At 39.8% G+C, this 21,599-nt stretch overlaps 1 protein-coding gene across 4 annotated transcripts in view; it reads right to left on the reverse strand.

Moving 5' to 3' along the window:
- LOC109405805 (A disintegrin and metalloproteinase with thrombospondin motifs like) overlaps nucleotides 1–21,599 on the reverse strand; it is a 527,110-nt gene that overhangs the window by 255,443 nt on the left and 250,068 nt on the right. For all 4 annotated transcript variants that reach the window (XM_062861143.1, XM_062861142.1, XM_062861144.1 and 1 more), the window contains one exon: nucleotides 12,244–12,345. In XM_062861143.1, coding sequence (XP_062717127.1) covers nucleotides 12,244–12,345 — 102 coding nt within the window. The remainder of the gene's footprint in view (nucleotides 1–12,243; nucleotides 12,346–21,599) is intronic.

Consider the following 21,599-nt stretch of genomic DNA (forward strand, 5'->3'; position numbering starts at 1 on the left):
CATGGACAAAAATGGCTTCTCCGGGCAGCTTACTACAGGGTGCGGCAGGAAAAAATGCGAAAAGTTCAAGGCACTATTACACGCTAAATATGGGATATATATGACTATTTTTTCATGACAGTGTTTCAGTCAATGTCTATATTCTAGCACTGAAAAATAAAAATGAACATATTTGATGTTTAACATGTGGTAATGTAGGCCTAATAAGCGGATATCAATAAACTGCGCGCCCAATGGTCATTAAACAAAATGACTATAACAGTAACAAAATTAGCTCAAATTTGATGAACAATCAGACCACACTGATCCAGAGCCATGTAGTTTCACATACCAGATGAAATAAGTACATATATTTGATGATATTGTAGAGAAAATCAAAAATTTTGTTTTATCAGATGCGAAATTTAGCGACCTGTGCGATTTTCTGCGGTTTGAAAATTCTGGTTGTCTTCATCTTCAGGCGCCACCCTGTAAAGGTTAGTGACCAAAATGGGAATTTTTTTAATTAACTTTTCAGAAAACTAGCCTATTATAGATCATGGAACGTTGAAACATAGATTGGTTAATGTCAAATGGACGAAAATGAGGTTTGAAGTTGAAAAACACTTTCGCATTTTTTCCTGCCGCATACTGTAGACTGATTAAAGCAACGATGGACGGTGTTAAAAAATGCGTAAGTGTTTCGGGCGATCTGTCTAAGTTCGTTCTAATCTCGTTGGACTACGACAAAGCGATGGATTCTCATGTCTGCTGTTAAACATCGCCCAGGACGGTATAGTGCAACGAGACGGGCTTAACAGCCAAGGCACGATTTCCAAGATATTTAGCTTTTTTGTTTGATTTTTGAACAACATGGATATTATTGCTAGAACATTTGGAAAGGTGGCAGAACTGTACACACGTCTGATACGTGAAGCAGCACAGGTCGGATTGGTCGGGCCGACCATGGGCTCTACAAGAATTTGCGGTCAAAAAAGATTCACCCTCGCACCAAATGTAGCATGTACAGCGCTGATAAGACTGGTGGTTCTCTCCGGTCACCATACCTGGAAAATGCTAAAGAAGGACATGCAAGTACTTGAAGTTTTCGAGCGTCGAGTGCTTAAGACTATCTTTGGTGGACTGCAGGAGAAAGGTGTGTGGTAGAGAAGGATGAACCACGAGCTCGCTGTGCTCTACGGCGAAGTTAGTTTTCGCAAGAGATCTGGATGTACAAGAAGACCTGGAGGACAGCGTGCAGAACGATCTGGCAAATGTGGGACGAGGTCGAGGATGGAGGACTGCAGCCACGAACCGAATGTTGACGTTGAGACGAAGAACTGTTAGGCTCAGTGTACCAGTTATAGCTATAGTACCTCAAATTCGCCATAGTTGATTTTCAACCTTTAAAGATACAAATCAACAAGAAAAAAAAAATCGTGAACAATAGATCACGATCACAAAAGATGATTGCAATCATTCAAACTTCACAATTTGCTCAAATTATGGTAGAAATAAATCATTTTCCTTAACTTTTCGGCCTCCTTGCACCCTATTTCGCCATAGTGTACCAGTTATGGCAAATCCCATGCATGTAAATAGTGCGAAGTGGAACCCAAATTAACAAATGTATCCATAACTGGTACAGGGTTCCTATCATTATTGGCACACGCCGTAATAAATACTAAAAGTAGTTTTGGCTCCGGTTTTATATTTTTCCTGTGCATCCTAAAGTATGGAAACTAATCAATCATTTGACTTATTGTTTACATTCGTTGGTCTTCTTCTTATTTTTGTAGAAATAGTTTTTCTTAGGTAGTGCGATAACTGGTAAACGCACCCTAATTCAGTTTTATTATAATTGTAACGTTACGTTCAATAAATGAAATTAATGAAAGTAAGTGTTGTCGGACTCAGCTGGTGTCGTTTTTGAGCTGCAGAGTTGCATCCTTTACTTCCTTCATCATAAAGATGTCTGCATTTGAGCACAAGGTCGAAACAGTTTCCAATCGCTCGAGTATTTATTTTGATTCCTAAGCAGTTTCTGGCATAAACGAAACCATCTGAATCTCTATTTCATATACAGTCAGTGGCCTATAACTAATTGATTGATCAATTATCAAATTAGATCACCACTTTGCAGCTAATTATTGACCATCCGATCTGAGAAACGGAATCCGCACCACTGCGTCTTTCGTAAACGCACTTTTATGTATGTACCTCGGGGCGCAAGAATCTCACCGCAGCAGCAGCAGCAGCAGTCAATCTGTCGTCGTCATTGGAGTTTCATTATGGATGGAATCGAAATCGATCTCATTATGCAATTCCTGCCATCATCGATTCAAGGTTTCGGATCGACGCTCTTTTATTGGTGCGGCGCGGTGGCGTGCATCGAGAATTCTTGGACTACATCAAGTCAATGTCACGTTGGATTCTCGAGGGGTGTCCGAGCTCTGTCCGACAGAATGCGTGCGGTCTCCTCGGTCGCCGCGCAGGTCCAAAAGCACGTGTTAATGAGCCGTGTGATGGTGTTGTTGTTGTCGTTGTTAAAAGTCGATCCAAAGTCGGTTAATCCAATTTTACAATTCTACACCATCCGAGGTTGGTCGATTTGTTGATGCAGCTGCGCTGAGTAATCTTGACGGATGTCGCTCACGTGCTCCCCATCGTCAAGCATCCGATCGCGAGTTGACTGATGCTGCGATTACGCAATCGGCAATCAATCAACGTGGATCAACGGATTCTTTTTGTGTTGTTGGTATTGTGCTTGTGTGTTGACGGCCGGAGATGGATTAGCTGGCTCTGTCGACTGCTTCTGATTCTCAATCAGGCTTAGTGTTTGCAAAGACGACGTGAGTTGATAGCATAAACGGGCACTTTTGACTTGAAGTTCTTATTGCTCCATCATGGCACATCTCGTTCCACGCACTGTTTCAACCCTGTAAATTATGACCGACATGATTCGTTCCCATCCCAGTTTGCACAATGTTTGGAACATGTGTAAGGTCGAACTGAACATGATCACCAATTAAAATCACATCCTGTGAACTGTGGATGAAACTTCCTCTCCAAGTCCCATTCAGCAACACAAGATTTATTGATCAACATTTATATTTGCATCGAACATATTAAGCCTTTCCGACGATCAAAAACCACTTCCTGGCGACCGAGGAATACGATACGAACTTTGCACCTCCCCAGTGTCGAAGTTGGAATTTTCGTAACATTTGAATATTATAACTGATCTCTGATTCGACTCCTCAATCCAACGTTTTCCATGATTCGTCTGTGTTTTGATGGTCGATGTTCGTTATTTTGCCCTCACCTGACAGTAAGCGTTAACCAACCCGAAACAGCACAGTACTACTATCAAATTACAATGAAATGAAGATATTTGGATCTCTACAAGCATACATAACTAGTTGGCTTAAAACCTTCTAAAATCTGGTACAAGCCCTGAAACGCTCTAACCAGTAAGTGCAATACTGTTTTGAGCTGCGTGAATGTTATAGTACTTCTAAGGATTTAATAATCCTTAACCCTCCTAAGATATTGGTTTTTTTCGTACCACGATAGCGTAGTGTACGTTCTGCGTGCCTATTTCAGTCATATTGACTTCAACATCCTACTAGGGTTAAGAGTTACATATGTAATTAGTACTCGTTGAAGTTTTGAAATGCTCACAAAAATGATCCTCTTGGATTTGCCAATGTCTACGAAGTTAAGTGAAGTCAACTGAAGATTCATTATGATCACTCAAGATCATTTAAGATTCATCCTATTTGATTGAATTGCAGACAAATCTTCAAATTTGTAGCACTAAAATAGGGCCTGATGCGAATTGCTCCCCCTGGCTACAGCACTGACTGCAACTCAAGAGCATCCTGATGATACATCTCTCCAAGTTCGAATGCTTAGTATCAAAACATCGAGGAAGGCCGTTTGACCTCAACCTCAGCCTGTGTGGAGTCGGTAATGGCTCCCATCATCTGTCGTTAACATCGGCCTCATCGCAATCGGACAAGATTAATAGGATTACATGATTTTCTCTGCTCCAGGCCTCTCCATCGTCAGCTTCTCCTGCGTCGTCAACCACGCATGTGCTCTGCGCCAAGAAACCAGTTGCAGATCATAAACTCGTCTCGATTATTACCCCGTCATAGCTAAACTCACCGATCGAGTCAATGGCGCTCTACCACGGCTCAATCGCCAGACTAGCACCAACAGACCGGACGTCAGTTAAAGCCGTTCCGGTCTTCCTCACCTCCGTCCAAACAACCAGCACCACCACCATCATCACACCTCACCGTCAACTTCAATAGCGCCAACGGACGACGCTTACGTAAAACATCCCAACAATGCACTTTCCGACGCTACGCACCGAAACGCAAACCGAAAAAATTGAATAATTCATAGAAAATAAAAACTGCCATAAAGCAAGTCTCTTCTTCCAACCGTGCGTGAACCCGCTGCTGATCGGTAGGTCGGTATGAGAGATCCGAAGAAAGGCTTGAACCTGTGTCAAAAAATAGCTTGACCCTCCCGCGGGCACGAGCGAGCCCCGAACTTGCCCGTCAGTCGCGTCAGTCAGTAAGAAGCAAAAGCGCAGTAGTGACTCTGAACTTTCACTGTCAATATCAAGTTTGTGCCGCATCAGCATTACGAGCATGCATCATGGTGGCGTGGTCCCCTTTGTCGTCATCTGGTTGACCGGCGAGGCCGGCCGGCTGACTGTGGTGGACGACCCCATGCCCATCGGGGTCCAACTTTTGCACCGTGTTCGAGTGAATGCAGCATAACACCACCGTTATTGTTTGAGATGCTTTTTGGGCTTTAGTGGGATGAAGCGTGAAAGGTGTGGGTAAAGAGGTGTTAAGTTTAGACCCGCGTATTTTTTTTTCACTTTCGTTTATGACTTTTAAGAAGTGTGTTTTTGTGGGTGATTTCAATAGTGATTCTTCTTAGACTTTCTGGTTCTACGCCCTCACTGGAACTTGGCCTCTATCTTGTTATTTGAGTACTTCCATAGTTTGGCAAGCATGAGAATACACTATACCATGGGGGATAAACTAATCAACAGACACCTGAACAGGAAGGTCCAGTTAGTGTGGGGCTAAGGCCGTCTTCTACAACAAAATTTAAAGCCAGGACTCTCTCCTCGACCCACTAGACAACATTTTCATGGTTGCAAAACCCTTCACCTCTCCGAAATTACCAGGAAGGCATTGCTTCAGAGAGGGGCTAGTGCACATCGCACCCTCAAGGCTAGCTGCGTAGGCTGCAGCAGCGAACATCGATGACTCGCTTTTGGGGAGTCCACCAAGGTAGCATGCTAGCGCTTAACCAGTTTATCGAGTGGTCCTTATCACTCCCTTTGTCCTCGAAAGGCAGACAAGGTCAACGCCACGCCTGCTTTCAACTGCACAGTAAGTATCATGAACTGATATCGCGTGCACTTTGACCTTCCCACAAGTAAGACCCTATCAACCAGCACACAGAAGGACGTGCCGACATGGGACTTCCACCCATCCTGACTTTTTTGCCGGGGACCACTTTTCAAAGATGGGTTGAAATCTGACCGACACTCGATGGTCTGACGCCACGACAGTAACGACACCAGGATGTTCTCCCCGGGACACTAAATCGCTGTAAGGGTCGATTTCGACCACAGGGCACCGGTGCGGTATGACCTATGTAGCCAACTCCGAACACCTTTTGTATAGCGTCTGCACTAGCCATTCTCCGAGTCCACGCGCCACCTCCTCTGTAGCTCCAAGATGATGCGGGTAATAGTCGTTGAAACAGCATTCCAGCCAAACTCATCCCTACGCATCCTCTGGACAGACTCGACTCGTGAAGACTGCAGCTGTGGCGGAATCAGTGGAAAGTAAAGGTTACGAAGTCTACCCAGACGGAGGTCTTCGCTTTCGAATGAATTCCAAAAGGTGTGGCGGTGCCCGCAAGGCCAGGATGACACTAACCCCGAAGGTCAGCAGTAATGCCGGCAAGTCGGACCCCAGCTAGGTGTCCCGGAAAGCTGTGAAGGGTAGGACTGAAAAGGCTGGTCCGTTTCCGATGGAAGGGAACAGGGGGTTGTGACCGATGTAAGGCCCTTAACAACCACAGAGTAGGGTGAACCAAGGGGAGGACCCAAGGGAGGACCCCTCTTGGACGAAGGACGCAAGTAGAGGAAGTTAAGGACGCCAAACCAAGAAGGCGTAAAAGAGTAGGTGCTGAGCGACGCTAGTAAAGCGACGCGCTCGTCATCAAGACCAAACAGTCTAAGTACTCGAATGATTTGAAGGCGATGCGAAGCGACGCCAAGCTTGTGGATCTCGGAGGCGACGCGCGCAGTATCGGACGTACTCGTACGGGGTGCCGCCTACAAAAGTTTGGTGGAAGAGGTGCTTGGTGAAGGGGTAGAGGTGAGAGCCCTTACATAAGAGGCGACTCTGAAGGTGGAAAACCTAGACGAGGTCACCGAATAGGAAGAGTTCGTCACGGCACTGCGGCAACACTGCGAGGGGCAGGTGGCTTTGGTTCAGCTACCTGTGGCAGACGATAAAAAAAAGTCCGTTAAAGTAGGGAAAATCAAGTTAGGCTGGTGCATATGTCATTTGACATTCCACGAGCCACCGGAGGTTTGATTCAAGTGTCTGGAACCAGGACACAAGTCACGGGACTGCAAAGGCCCTGACAGGAGCAAACTGTTTAGGAGATACGGCGCCGAGGGCCATAAGGCGCAAGCCTGCACGAGTCTACCCATTTGTCTGATTTGTAGTAGGAAATTCGAGAACAACAGGCATCCGACGAGTGGTCCAAGGTGCTCGGCCTTCTAGCAAGCCGCAGTGAACAAATCACAGTGCATGTAACGCATCTGGACCTGAACCACTGTGACGTAGCTCAGCAAATGCTTTGTCATGCGGTTTCTGAGTGGGGGACGTATATCGCCATCATAGCGGACCCATATCGAGTACCCGCCGGCAACAGCAATTGGGTCGCGAATGGGTCCAGAAAAATGGCGACGATAAGGAGGACGGGTAAATACCTCGTCCAGGAATTGGTGTCTACTACCTATGAGGGCTTCGTGGTAGCCTAAGGAAATGGGGTCTTCTGTAGCTGCTATGCACCTCTGTGGTGGCCGATCGAGCAGTTCACGCAGATCCTGGATTGTATGATGACCGTTTTAACAGCGGGAAGGCCGGTAGAAATAGCTGGTGACTTTAATGCCTGAGCCGTGGAATGGGGAAGCCGATTCACGAACCAGTGGGGTCAGATCCTGTTAGAGACACTGACCAGTGACCAAACTAGTTGTCAACCTGACTAATGTCAGTACCAAGATGCCTTTAGTCGGAACCCAGGTCGGAACGGTGCGGAGTCGATTTATTGACGTTTGTTGTTTTGGCCTAACAAGTAGTTCGAACTGGAGAGTAGCGATCACCTGACGGTTCGCTACAGTATCGGTTACAACAACAGCAGGCAGCGGGTTGAGGAAGAACCGGCTAGGTCAAGGCCAAGCCCTTGCAGAAGGAAGACTTCATACTTCGATGAAGGGGTATTTAGGGAGGCATTCCGCCGTGAGCGAAACCTGCTTGGTTTGGACGGCGACGAGGTGGTTGCAGTGCTCTCACGTGCGTGCGATGCGACCATGCCTGGACGAGTCCATCCTAGAAATGTGAGGCCACCGGATCACTAGTATACTCAAGCGATTGCGGACCTGCACCGCACCTGCCTACGGACTAGGCGGCGGATGTCAGAGTGCCAATGCGAATTCGTGCGGTGATGCCTACAGGATCGTGATGGCCAAGACGAAAGGTGCAAAGGCTCCTACAGAGCAATCTGTATCTGAGATATTGGAGGGGATCATCGAGGGCCTCTTTCCACCCCAAGTAACACAACTTGTTGTATATGTGTTTAAAATTCACTATTCATACAAAGTCGCATGATTTTTTCGTGTATTATCAACTTAATATCAAACACTTATATAATCAAAACAGCGCAAAAAATGGCGGCTTATAAAACATCTTGTAGGTTATATAAGATGTATTCCAATACGCATTTTGAACTAAAATGGTACGTTCCCACCTTCTCTTGAAAATTTATTAGTTGTAATCAAGTTGTTTATCAATTATAAGATCATGCAGAATACGAATATACTGCAATCACACTCATTGGTTGAAGTTATGCTTTGTTCTGGTGATATAACCTGCATAAAACATTTATGGTACATGACTATCTCAATTTTTATGAAGAAGATTTTTGGACGTTACATAGCTTGGAAAATCCATTTATATAACAAGCTCTTCAGATACTCGAATTTACACTGTTTAAACTGACAAGAAGAAAAGCGTCAACAAAAATATTTATTTTACTAGATACAGCAAGCTTCATCAGCATAAGAATTGCTTCTAATGATGAAGTCCATTATTTTTACATATTCGAATAACAAACTTTATAATAGATTTTGCTCAGTGGAGTGCTATGCTGTTTGATCTGCGCTTCATGATTTATCGTGAAACATCCACTTTTACTCATCCATAACTCATGCGCCTCTGAAATAAGCTAAAAATTTAGCATAAACCAGTCATGTAATGCAGTTTTGTGAGATTTGTTTCATATATTTACACAAAAAAGCAATATGGTAGACAATCCATGAAGCCCAGAGTGCCGTACAAAAATATTGAACCATTAACAATTTCAATAAATCAATAAATGCCATAACTGCGTGCATGATTAATTATTGTCTGATTATTGCGCAATCAAATCAATGGAATTGTTTACTAATCACAACTGCTAGTTTTTGTATTGTAATAAGAAAACAAAGTATATGGGAATGCTTTTAATTAATTATTTGTGTACTAATATTTTTCTTCGGAACTGTAAACATCATTTTTTTCTAATGAGAAATAGAATACATTTTAGTGAGCTTTTAATAGATTCGGTAGACTGTTGAAATCACCATTTAATTACATTTATCGAGCAACAGATACAACAGATTTTATAACAACTTATTTTAACGCTTTGAATACATCTAGATAACGTTTATTCAACAAACTCATTTGTAACTTATAATTTAGTTTTATGATAGTTATCCAAGCGCCAAAATAACTGAATTACAACTTATTGCTTGCCTTGTTTACGTCTGTCAAAATGTCAAATATTCTCAATAGTAAACACAAATAACAGGCAGAGGTTTGTCATTGTTTTGCAGTTCTCGCGGGATTCTGAGCACACAGCGTAAATCGTCTGTTTAATTTTATCAGAGTTCGGAATAAGCGCACCAGATCCTTGCCGGGAAGTGTTTACTCTATTTTGGACTGGACGTTAAAATGAAAAACGGAGGCTGCTTGGTAAACGCCATACCGGGAAATTGACGAGTAAGTGAAACCGTCTGACTCGACTGCTACACCACTGCTTGCAATAGGACTCAGCAGATATTTTCTAGGCGCTCAGCTGAGAATCACGCGAACGGTCTCGTTTTAATTCTACCGGAGCTCGATCCTACCCGTGATTAGTTGGTAGTGAGCATTGGTTAGCTTTAGTGATGACATTTTGAGGGAATCATTGAGGTAGAGTCGCTGGTAGATATCACAGAAGAAAATCACAAATGGCGCAAAGATGCCATGATAATCACAAAATATAATAAAGCAAAAAGGTAAACATTGGTTGTCGTTTTGACGAGATAGTTATTAGTTGTGGATGCTCTATAAATGTTTTATATTTGTAGAATCATTGCATTTCAAAAATGATAAAGCCAATTGCACTCTGTTGAATTGTGTTTATCAGCCAACACAAATATATCTCAATTATTACATAACATGTTGTCTGATACGCTTATAAGGCTTTTATAAACCATCTTTTGAAACTGAAATTTTCAAAGATGTTTTCTGTGTTACTTGGGACGTTATGATCCTAGTCCTTGGCCACCTTCCGTAGGACCGTTGGGGACTGGGGCTGGCGATGAGAAGAGGGTCACCGATGTGGAACTTGCAGGGGTAGCAAAGCCCCTTAGCGTAGGTAAGGTCCCATGTCCGGACGGAGTTCTGAACCTGGCCTTAAAAGTAGCTATTGCAGAGGCTCCCGAGATGTTCAGGTCTGCTATGCAGAAATGCCTGGACGAGGGAGTTTTCCCAGAGCTTTGGAAGAGGCATTGCCTGATTCTGTGGACAAAGGCGGGGAAACTACCCGGAGACCCGTCGGCATATATGTAGACCAATATGCTTGATCGACACGGCGGGGAAGGTGTTCGAAAATATCATCCTCAATAGAAAAGGTCTTTCGAGTAGCTAGTACGGCCTCCGGAAGGGGAGGTCAACCGTAGACGCCATCCTGTTGGTTACAAAAACCGCCGGGATAGCGCTCCAACGTAAGAGAAGAAAGATTTGCTAATGTGCAGTAGTGACTCTGGATGTAAGGAATGCGTTCAATAGCACCAGTTGGCCGGCTATTGCCGATACGCTCCTGCGCCTGGGGATACCCGGGCACCTGTACAAGATTCTCGGAAGTTACTTCCAGAACCGAATACCAGACTTCCTATCAATGTCCTTCCTAATCTAAAGGATCATTTGAAGGTTTTGGTAAAGAGTGGTTGATTATAATGACTTTCACACCATTTTTCAAATTCTAGCTAATTTGTGTTAGGAAGCGTTTCTATTAATCGTAAAATAATAATTTGGGCCGAAACCAAGGCTCGAAACGTGTTTGCGATGAATAATTCATCATCCAAACGACCTGAACCGGATACCCAAAGTGATCCTCTTTGCTAACTCTACCCCTATAATTTTTACGACTATCAATTCGAGAAAACAAACCATTAAAATCGAAACAGCCCTTCTTCATCATCACCGTCATCATCTCAACCCGCGCCCATTAAACCCACAATCCCACACACATCTGGATCAAGGCCCGGTTGCGGCTACGGCCGCGGAGTGGCATCGCGTGACCACAAAAAGGGTTCGATCCCTTCAGGTGATGACGGCCGGCTACAATGCTAACGACAACCTTCAACTCTTGATCTTACACGCATGGGTTTTCTTCTTGAACAGTAAGCCAGCATCAGTGAGGCATCGAACGAAGACGACTTCATCTGGATGTGCGTCTTAATCTGTAACAAGCGGAACCGAAGGAAAAAACACACGCACTTTAAATCACCCATTGTCTCGTCGTCATCGTTAGTTCTGGAGGAAAGCCTCGTGGGGGCTCAAGAAGGTCGATAGTCAGATAGACAGACAGACAGACAGCCAACAACGCAACGGGATGAAACAGCAATTTTCTCTTCCCTTTTTACACGGTAATCTATACAATCGGTAATAACGAAAACAAACCTCCCTCCCTTCGAGCAATCTGCGTTCTGCGCGTGCGATTGTCTGTCTGTTTTGAAGATTTTTTTTTCGTCGATTCACTGTGCTTACGGCTATGCTGGAGAGCATCATATTGACGAAGTATCAAAACTTGTAATGAGCGTTTTCCTGCACAAAGCAGAACTAACTTAATTAATTAGTGAATAACCATATGATGGATTTCCTCGATAGTACACTGTGGGAGCCCGAACTAAAATGGACTCAACAATAAACAGAAATTATCAAATTCTTTCTTTTTTTGTAGTTCAGCAAATATTTTTGAGTTGTCATAAACATCATATTTTATGTCAAAATCATTTCAATAATAATTACCATATTATGGTTAAATTGTGGAGCATTATGGATATCATAGAGCAAAACCGCAAACGTGGATTGAATGACGATTGTGGTAGATTTGATAGAACTTGAAAGTCCTGCGCATCAGGACTTCAGCAAACCTTACAATGTCCAACTACCACAAAAATGACTTCTCGTTGAATTGCAAAGGCATTGACTACATTCAGGCGCATACAGAGCATATGACTTCAATTCCATAATGTATTGGAGGCCCTAAGGTGATCTAGGTGTGTTAACTTAAGTTTATCGGACATCTAGGATCGACGAATCCTTTTTTTTTCTAATGACGAAAGTCTTGAATGTAAACCACCTAACAATCTCTGCTCGGGGTTCACACGTTCTGACAGAGGCCCACGAATAAGGAAGCACGTCGTCGCGCCGTTTGAATAATTGGACATGAAGTTCCTTGATGGGTTCAAATTAATAAATCGGTTCAGATGAGAGGGCAAGTGATTTATTAATGCCTCCCATCCCTGATGACGGACGCTGATTCCCAGAGTTGCGTGCTGAAGTTGTTTATTTTTTTATTTTTTTTATTTTTAGTTACGAGATAGAAACAAAAGCTCACCATCATTAGATCGCCGCTTTCCAGATGCTTTCGCATCAGCACGGCAGCCATGTTCTGCTGATCTTGGTAAATGTTACCAAATGAGTCTTCTTCGGCGGGATTCTGAAACGAGAGAGGGAGAGGGAAAGAATTGGACGTTAGTGAATTAATTCGATACGATCTTGATTTATTGGAGACTGATTTGGCATTGTTTGGTAATTTATCATTCCGCTATTTTTAGAATTCTCCGATGAACTTGTTTGTGCGGAAATTTGGAAATATATTCAAAGCTGCAATTACTAAGTACATATTGTTTGAGGAACAATTAGAGGAAGTTTAGCCAGTCGCCCATGGAATTTTACCATAGGACAGAATGAAATCGGCTGATAGATAAGATTATTGTGTTTATAATTGGTTATGTTTATAGGTTTCGACTGGATGGTTGTTGATTTTGATGGAAAATTTCGGCTTTCGGTCCTAACAATTTGCGTTGATCATCATAATTCCATCATAATTTGTTATATTTTCGAAAACATGATATTTTCTAAATAACGATCATCGACTCATGGAGAATACAACAAGCATAACATCCGGGAACCAATAAGTGAGTGAGTTTATTATAATGTCATATCCCCTTATGTTTCCCTGCCATACTATGAAACACATTGTCATCCCTCCTAAACCCACCGGAGCTTCTCTCAAGCTTCTGAGAACACCCCTTGAAACCTTGAACCCATCTGAACCTCTTAGGGGTTAACTTGGGATCCCCATAAACTTCTCTCACGCTTTTTTTAAACCACATGAAACTCTTTCAAACTACGGTAGGCAGCGATCAACTATGTGAGACGAGAGGCGAACGCGAACTGGATAAAACTTCTTTCGATCAGTGATGAAAGGCTGAGGATTGGAATGTAATAGAGAGCTGTATTCATTAAATTCCCCTTTAATACGTTGATCTTATTCAATGGAAAATGTACCGAAAACTCATTCGTTATCCTTATGCTAAACGGTTTTTCTTGTCCATTTAATATTCATTTTGCACAGTAAGAGATTTAGATTAAATTTACTTTAAGAGTTCAATATTCAACACTAACAATACGCCATGAAACCTCTTTAAATCATATCCGAGCAGAAGAGAATAGCAAAATAATAACTACAAAATAACATAACCTGTTTTTATATCTTGTTTTGTTATTATTAACTTATCAAGGAAATACTTTTCCATACATGTTTAGTTGGGTAATCTTATTTTGTTATAATTCAGCAATTGATATGCACCCATTAAACAACATTTTAATAACATGTTTTGTTATAGAGCAAACTAAGTTATTATTGTGATATTGAGAGTGTACAAATATTTGATAAACAATATCACAACAATAGCAAGTTTTTAAATTGTAACTACAACATTGGAGATTTACGTTCTTTACAGCATTCCGTACATATTATCTTGTCAGTCTAATATTTTATGAACACTCCGACCATTATGTCCTGTTTTTTTATCATTTTTTGTATCCAGTTACATATAGTTGTATCCATTCCATAGAATATCTCAAAATATTGTAATACATACTTGGTAGATTAGTAGTTCCTCGGAAATAGTTAGACTCATATGTTATAATTCGCAATTAAGATAGCTCTATCTAAAGGGTGGTCCAAAAAAATTTGCTTTTGGTTTGTTATCAATAACTTTTGAAGATCAAAATAACTATGTTATTCAAATATTTTCCAAATTCATTGTTATTAAGTTGTGATTGACACAAACAAAACATGTTATTAAATTGGTCTTCCAGGAACATTTTTTTGTTATGATATTTGTTATTTTGCCGCTTATGACACGCAAGTTTATAACATAATACACTGAAGTTTTTTTTACGCGTTTTTTTACGCGGTTTTTTTACGCGGTCCGTCCTAAAAAAAACCGCGTTATTTCAAGACCCGTCGTAAAAAAAACCGCGTTATTTCAAAAACCGTCGTAAAAAAATCCGCGTTTTTTCAAAAACACGCGTAAAATAGTCAGCACCACATCTAACGTGACTTGACTTTTTTTACGACGTTTTTTTAAACAACGCGGTTTTTTTACGACGGGTCTTGAAATAACGCGGTTTTTTTACGCGGTTTTTTTTTACGCGGGACCATTACCGTCGTAAAAAAAACTTCAGTGTATGTTTATGTTAATAACATTAAAATAACAGATTTCATTAATCAGTTATTTTGCCAAAATAATGAATTTTGTTATGCGATTGTTATACTTTTCTGCTCGGGTACCTGAAACCCCCTTTTTAAAATCTTTGAGACTCTTTTAAACTTTTCGTAAACTCTACTGAAGTATCCCAAAACTCCCTGAAATGTCATAAACCTCTCTAGAAGCTCTTCAAACGCGAGGGGTTTCACTCTTGATCATCCGAAGACTTCCAGGAACTTATTGGAACTTACAGTCTCCAGAAACCCGCTAAAGCATTTTGAAATGCATGGATATCCTTCCAATCCATTCTTAGAAACTTCCCTTAATCCGCCTGAAACCTCCAAATTCTTCTTAAAGGTTTTCGTAAAAGATTATCAGCAAATTTTCAAAAAACGTAAGTATTGGAAGTTGCAGCATGAGTTGGCTGGGATAGGAGATCTATCAGAAGTTTATTTTTCGCCTTGTCTTTTATGGTCATGAATCGTTATTACAGAGAAATGATTGGATATTTGGATTTGCTTACACGCATAATTGTGCAGATGTAGAATTTTCCCGGTCAGTAAAATATAAATTACAATCTCGAAATCATATTTTCAAAAATATAGTTAATAAATTTGATAATTAATGTTTCTACGCTACCTACCTGCACATGTCGCTCATGCAGTACTGAACAGAATAAAGTGCGCATTGTCTATTTTTCATACAAAATGCTCAAGTTAAGGAGTTTGAGATTCAGCTTCTAGTATACCGATTGAACAATATTATGAACAATTTTGAACTGTGAAAGCACATAAGACAATCTCAAGCAAAACTTTTTAAAATACCACAAAACTTCAATTTTAGGAAAGAAAATTTTTTATTATTTTTTCATTATACAGATTTTCAGCACTAGGCTAGTTCATCTCTTTTAGGAAAAAAAGCAAAATTTGGATTTTTCAAATATTTTGTGAACGAACTGTTTTAAGGTAACATCTTGTTTAGAAAAGTTATTTGTTTCGTTAGACTGATCAACTTTGTAGAAGAACATATTTGTCTAAACATCCAACTTTCGGAAATATTCCAAAATCAAAATTTTTCATTTTTTCTCGAAATGCAAGATTTTTGATAACTGTACAAATCTTTCATATAAAGCTTAACTTCTACAAAAGTTCAATGTTAAGTCATTAAAATCTTAAGTAAATCTGTACACTATAAGTTGATATTTGAAACTACAAACATAAACATTTTTTGTGAAAATCGATGAATGCGTACTTTATTCTGTCATATAAATGTCATTATTTTACTGAAAGTAAAAAAAATGCATTCAAATGTCAATCTACAGCAAATAAAGCTCCAAAATGATATTAAGTATGTTTTTTTTAGAATGAAAGATTTATATAAGTAAATTAAGACAGTAACTCAGCTTTCCAATACAGTTTACTTTGCTAAACTCATCCTATTTAAATTCGATTGAAGGTCGTTATTTTCAAGGTACCTTTTTATAATAACAAGCATTCTTAAATGAATTTCTTGTACGCGGTATATTTTATATTCAAAATATTCGTAAAATATAATGTATCTATAATTATCTATTCATCCTATTGAAGAACCAGATGATTCAAGCATCGATTGTTTCCGTTCTGTTTGTTATCCTGCATGCTGAATCCTAACGAAAATACAAAAAAAAGAAAATAAATCAAACAGCGCATATTAACTTTGATTTCGTTAGGTCGAAAATGGTAGCACTTTACCGGAAATGGGTTCCGTTCTCCTATCTATATCCGATGTAGTATTTTCGTATTTGTACAAAGGTCTTCAAAAAATTGCATTCCTCTGCAAAAGAAATGTTGCCAAAAATGTCTTGTGAATTCAACCAAATAACAACGAAGAAACTCTTCAAGGGAATATTTCCAGATAATTCTACAAAGTTGGAATTCAAAGAAACTTCTTCTTTATTAGGTACTTTTATTTGAAATTAAACAGCAATACATTTCTCTCTCTCAAGATATTTCTCCTATAACTCTCTGGAAAAAAAAATACAATTTAATAAATCTTAGCTAAGTTATCTACAATAAATCGGCTACTAATTCTTACTAACATTTCACAGCAAATCATGTCTCCAAGTTTCAGGAATTGTTTTAATTGAATTCCGACATTTCGGACATTACGCAAAAACAATCAGACTTCCATCAAAGTACAACAACATTCCGGAAACTTTTTTTTTCGGAGATCTGTGCTTTATACAGGTTATCCCATACATTTTTTATTGATGATTTATAATTTTTTGCTAATTCTTCACACCTCATATAGGAAATCGGTAGTGGATCTCCGGATGTCGTGATATTTGTGCGTTTGTAGTTCATCATTAATTACATCCGCAATTATTTATTTCATCATTAGGGTGGTCAAGAAAAATCGAGGAGTTTCAAACTAAGAAAAAATAATCATAACTGAACCAGTTGGTCAATTATAATTTTATTTTGTTCGAAAGGAAGTTTTCAGTGAAAATATGATGAAATTGAAACAATGTATGTAGGCACAAAAATAAGCATATTTTTTAGTTTTTTTTTTCATGTTTTCATAGCCTCACGACAAAGGGAGTACCCTGGTTTTATATTTATATCGGTAAATTCAGAAAACTCGGCGTAACATATTACAAAAACGAGAAATGCATGTTTTTCTGTTTTTGATTTTTTTTTTAAATAGAAAGCCACATATTTTAGAAGCTAGCTGTTGAAGCATTGGCTTGTGTTTCAAATCATAAAATTTGAAAAAGTTTCTTTTATTTTTTTTAACCTAATTTACAGCTCTTTCGTCCACTAGGGCACTGCGTGAGCGATTCCAATTGGAAGCTGTACTTACAATTTGTACAGCGTTTAATGTATTCTATTCTAATTCTACTATATCCAACTAACTGGCTGCCGTTGCACTGCTTTCACTTACTACCCTATCATGGTAGAATAATGAGCACAAGGAAGCTGTTGTGTGGCTGTTTGTTGTTCCTGTTTCCAGTCCGATTGGGGGTCCATTATGAGTTGCCGTTCGCCGATGTCAAAGTATCCGGGTCCATTTGAGCCATCCGCTCAGAAGAGGGTCAAGTGTCAGCTGCTCTCAGGGGACAGAGCAACTGACGAAAGTGCCGGGGCTGGGATCGAAACCATGACCATCTGCTTATGAAGCAAACGTATAGCCACTACGCCACGGGCCCCGGCTTAAAAAAAGTGTCTTGTATAAGAAATTATCATCTCTTATTTTCAAAAAAAAAAAAAAATATACACACTTAGAAATTCTGAAATTTCCACGAAACGGAATCACCAAAAAAACGTAAACGTTTTCAAAACTGAATCATAAATTGGACTCAATTTTACGCGCATCATGTAAGTGCTGGTTGGTTGCGTTGGATGTCAACAAATCCGTTTCACCAGAAACGTAGAATCAGTATCACGTTCATCAGCCATCTTCTAACTCGGTGAAAAATAGCCGAGAGGTAAGAGATGTGGCTCACGGTCAGCAGGTCCAGTGTTCGAATCCCATGCATGAAAATATTTTACTTTTCTATGTTATATCTGTCAAATCTGTTCTAGCGATTGCTAGACACTAAGAAAAAAATAAGTTTTATTTTGAGGTGTCTTGAAAGACGTAAATTTACATGTTATAACCTCTAAATTTGGGTTTTTAAAGATGCTCGTATATGCCAGGTTCAGGACACTTAAAATTACATAACATTTTCTAGGTGTGTATATCATGTCAGAAACTTTAAAATTCATCCCTATTATTTTTATACGTTACGCTTAATTTTCTGATTCTTTTTATAAGAATATGAAACACTCTTTCATCCCGAAACCATGAAAACGCAAAAAAAAAACTAAAATATTTTGCAGTTAAACACAATTTAGTGTCCTTCCAATTTTTTCCTGAAAACTTAATTTTTCCAGAAAAAAATATACATAAATAAATAAAATCGGCCAACTGGGTCAAAAGTTAGTTTTCCAAAACTAACAATTTAAAAAAAAAAAAAAGATTTTTTGGGTTGCAAATCTTTGGTATTTTGTACCATACGGAGTTGCACTATATCGATTTTCTATGAAATGGCTGCATAGCTATGTTTTTTTGTTATGTGTACTGTTAAGTGCTTTGTTTAGTTAAATCAACTATGTATTATTATGATGGCAAATTTAGTACAGTACAGTACAGTTGACACATAAAATTTAAAAATCATAAAAACGACTATGTATTGTTCTCTAAAAAAACAGATGGTGGGTTATTGAATTCACTTAGTGTAGCTAAAAAGCAGGATTTTTTTTATCTGTATTAACGAGATTTTTAGTCCTATACACCAAGAAAAAGTCATGTAATTTTAGGTGTATTGAACCTGACATATACGAGCATCTTCAAAGACACAAATTAAAAGGTCAAATAATGTAAATTTACATCTTTTAGGACACCACAAAATAACTTATTTGTTCTTAGCGTCTAGCAATCGCTAGAACCAGTTCGACCGATTAAACAAATAAAAGTAAAATTTTGGCACGCATGGATTCGAACTTAGATCAGCTGGTTGCGAAGCATATCACTTACCTCTCGGCAATCTCACCAAGTTAGAAGGCGGCTGATGAATATGATACTGATTCTACGTTTCTGGTGAAATGGATTTGTTGACATCTAACCTAATTACATGATGCGCGTAAAATTGTGTCCAATTCGTGATTCAGTCTTGAACATGTTAACGTTTTTTAATGATAGTCTCGTGTAATTTTCAGATTTTTTAAGTGTGTAGGCTAGTTCATCTCGGGACCCACGCTTTACTTCCCTTTCGAAGGAAGAACTCACATTTAGCGATCCCAGGTCGATCACGGAGTAGCAACCATAGATATGTGTAGTCAGTCTAAGCTAAGCTAGCTAAGTTAAGTTAAGTGGGATTCGATCCCAGGTCCTCGGCGTGATAGTCAAGTGTTCTCACCATCACACCAGGTGCGCTCCACAAAAGCAGGAAAAGAGCCAAAATTGCTGAGGCGTTAGTATTCAGCATCACCATCCTGAAGGGGACGACTGGTTCGATTCCCGTTCGGCTCCAGAGGCACGTTTTCCTCCATTTTAATTCCCGGTCGGTACAGTTCGTGATAGAAATTTTATTGACTTCCTTGCCACACGATATACACAATACAAAATGGTTATTAGAAGAGGAAGCATGAATGTGCTCTCAGAACACTAATCTGAGAAGCGGACTTTGTCTCAATCAAGACGCTACGTCAAGAAGAAAAAGTAGAAGTTACAGCTACAGTCAAGACTCCTACTACACGGCTTACGTCTGCACGGTCCTACACTCGCCAGTAGAAGCACTCATAAGTTTTTACATGCGATATCTCAAGATCTACTTTATTTGTAATAATGCTGACTTCGACAAAGTTGTTCAGTAGGTCAAAAAAATCTGGTGATTCACCAATTAGTTTGTGATTTCGTCGATAGGTGACGCTAATTGTCAAGTAAAATTTTTAACTTTTCTAGCTCGCGTTCCAGAGTCTACATAGCAACCACTTGTACATAGCACCTCTAGCGGCGTAATTGCCAACTAACTGGATGTTAGTTGGCATTGTGTGATAGATCTATTCTAGTACTACAACTTTGCCAAAGAAAGAATGGTGCAATCTTGTAATACGCCAGAGATATTCGCTCACACCCCCAATTAGGCAAAATCCCATAAGCTCTGGGATTCCTACAACACGGATTTCTTCTGTATCCTCGAACCAAACGTGTACACCAAAACCTCCATTTAGGCAATGAGTCGGGACTGCCTAAATAGAATTTTTACCTAAATGGATTCATTACCTAAATGGATTACAAGGTTGTTCAAATTCAACAGGGGAGAGTTACTAGCAGATTTAAAGGAGATCATGCGCAGTTTCAGATAGCTTTCAAGGAGTTTCAGGAGGGGAGGGGATTCAGGGGCGTTTTCGGGGGTTTTGGAGGGTCTCAGAACAGAATTGTCATTCAAATGATTAGCTGGGCAGTAAACACGAAAAACCTTGCGAAAAACCCTGAAAAATTCCGCCAGGCCGAAAAATTATTGAATGTCGGGTCAAAGTCGGGTCAATTTTTATCGTATGTTGGGCCATTGTTGGACCAACATCGAACAACTGTTGAGTCTATGTTGGGTTTGGTGACCAAAATAAAAACAGGTGAATGATACGTTGATGTCGGGTTTGACGTCATCAATGCTGGAGCTGAATCAATGGAATGATGGAAGGATGGTTGATTATCTCAATTTCAGCTGGAAATGACGCTGGATACTGACACTTTTCAACACTGCATGGGGGGGGGGGGGGTGTTTAGGGGGCAACATTGCAGTCCCCCCCTCCCCTCATACCCACCCCCTAACACCACTCACTACTTCTTTCAAATAAACCAATCTTATACCTACTCTTAAGTACTCCAACTGATCTGAACACAATCAAATTCCATTTTCCTAAATGGAGGGACCTAAATAGATTTTACCTAAATAGAGGTTTGAGTGTAGTAAAAGTCTAGACTGTACTTTCACAGAGGAAGATCTGAAGATCTGCTCTGCGGAGTAGGTTGATTTGTCTGAGCTCTGAACTATAACAAAATAGTTTTTGTAGGGTTCGTACAATTTGGTTGTTTAGTAAATAAATGGATAGAATGACAGTTCAATCGATAAAATAACATTTTGACCCGAACAAAAACATTTTCCCAAACTTTAAATACATTTTAAAACCATTTCCCGTACTCCAAAAAATATGAAATTTTAGATTTCGACTTATTTTTGGGTTGAGAATCCGATTATAAAATAATCCGGATACCCCTAAAGAACCCAGTTCTGAAGGAATTATTGTTTATAAAAACTAAAAAAGTGATCATATCTGGATAAGCAATGTAACAGTTCATGGCAAAACAGATTTCAAGGAATAAACTCGAGGTCAGTTTGGACGATCTTGAGTGTTCCAATAGTTATTTATGTAACGAGTTGCAAAAAGTTGATTTTTTCAGCATGAGTCGTACATTTATCCAACGAGGCTTGCCGAGGCAGTATTTAACGCTATTACTGGTCTATCAATTATATTGATTCTTCTAATTTCTTGGTGTTCAGAATTATATAGGATCTCAATTGAGTTTTAAATCCCAATACTTAGTTTCTGCCTCAAAAAAAAAAAAAAAAAGATTTGCAATAACATGACCGAAGACATAGTTCACTTTT

The sequence above is a fragment of the Aedes albopictus genome, chromosome 3 (assembly GCF_035046485.1).
Source record: "Aedes albopictus strain Foshan chromosome 3, AalbF5, whole genome shotgun sequence".
Taxonomy (NCBI): Eukaryota; Metazoa; Arthropoda; class Insecta; order Diptera; family Culicidae; genus Aedes; species Aedes albopictus.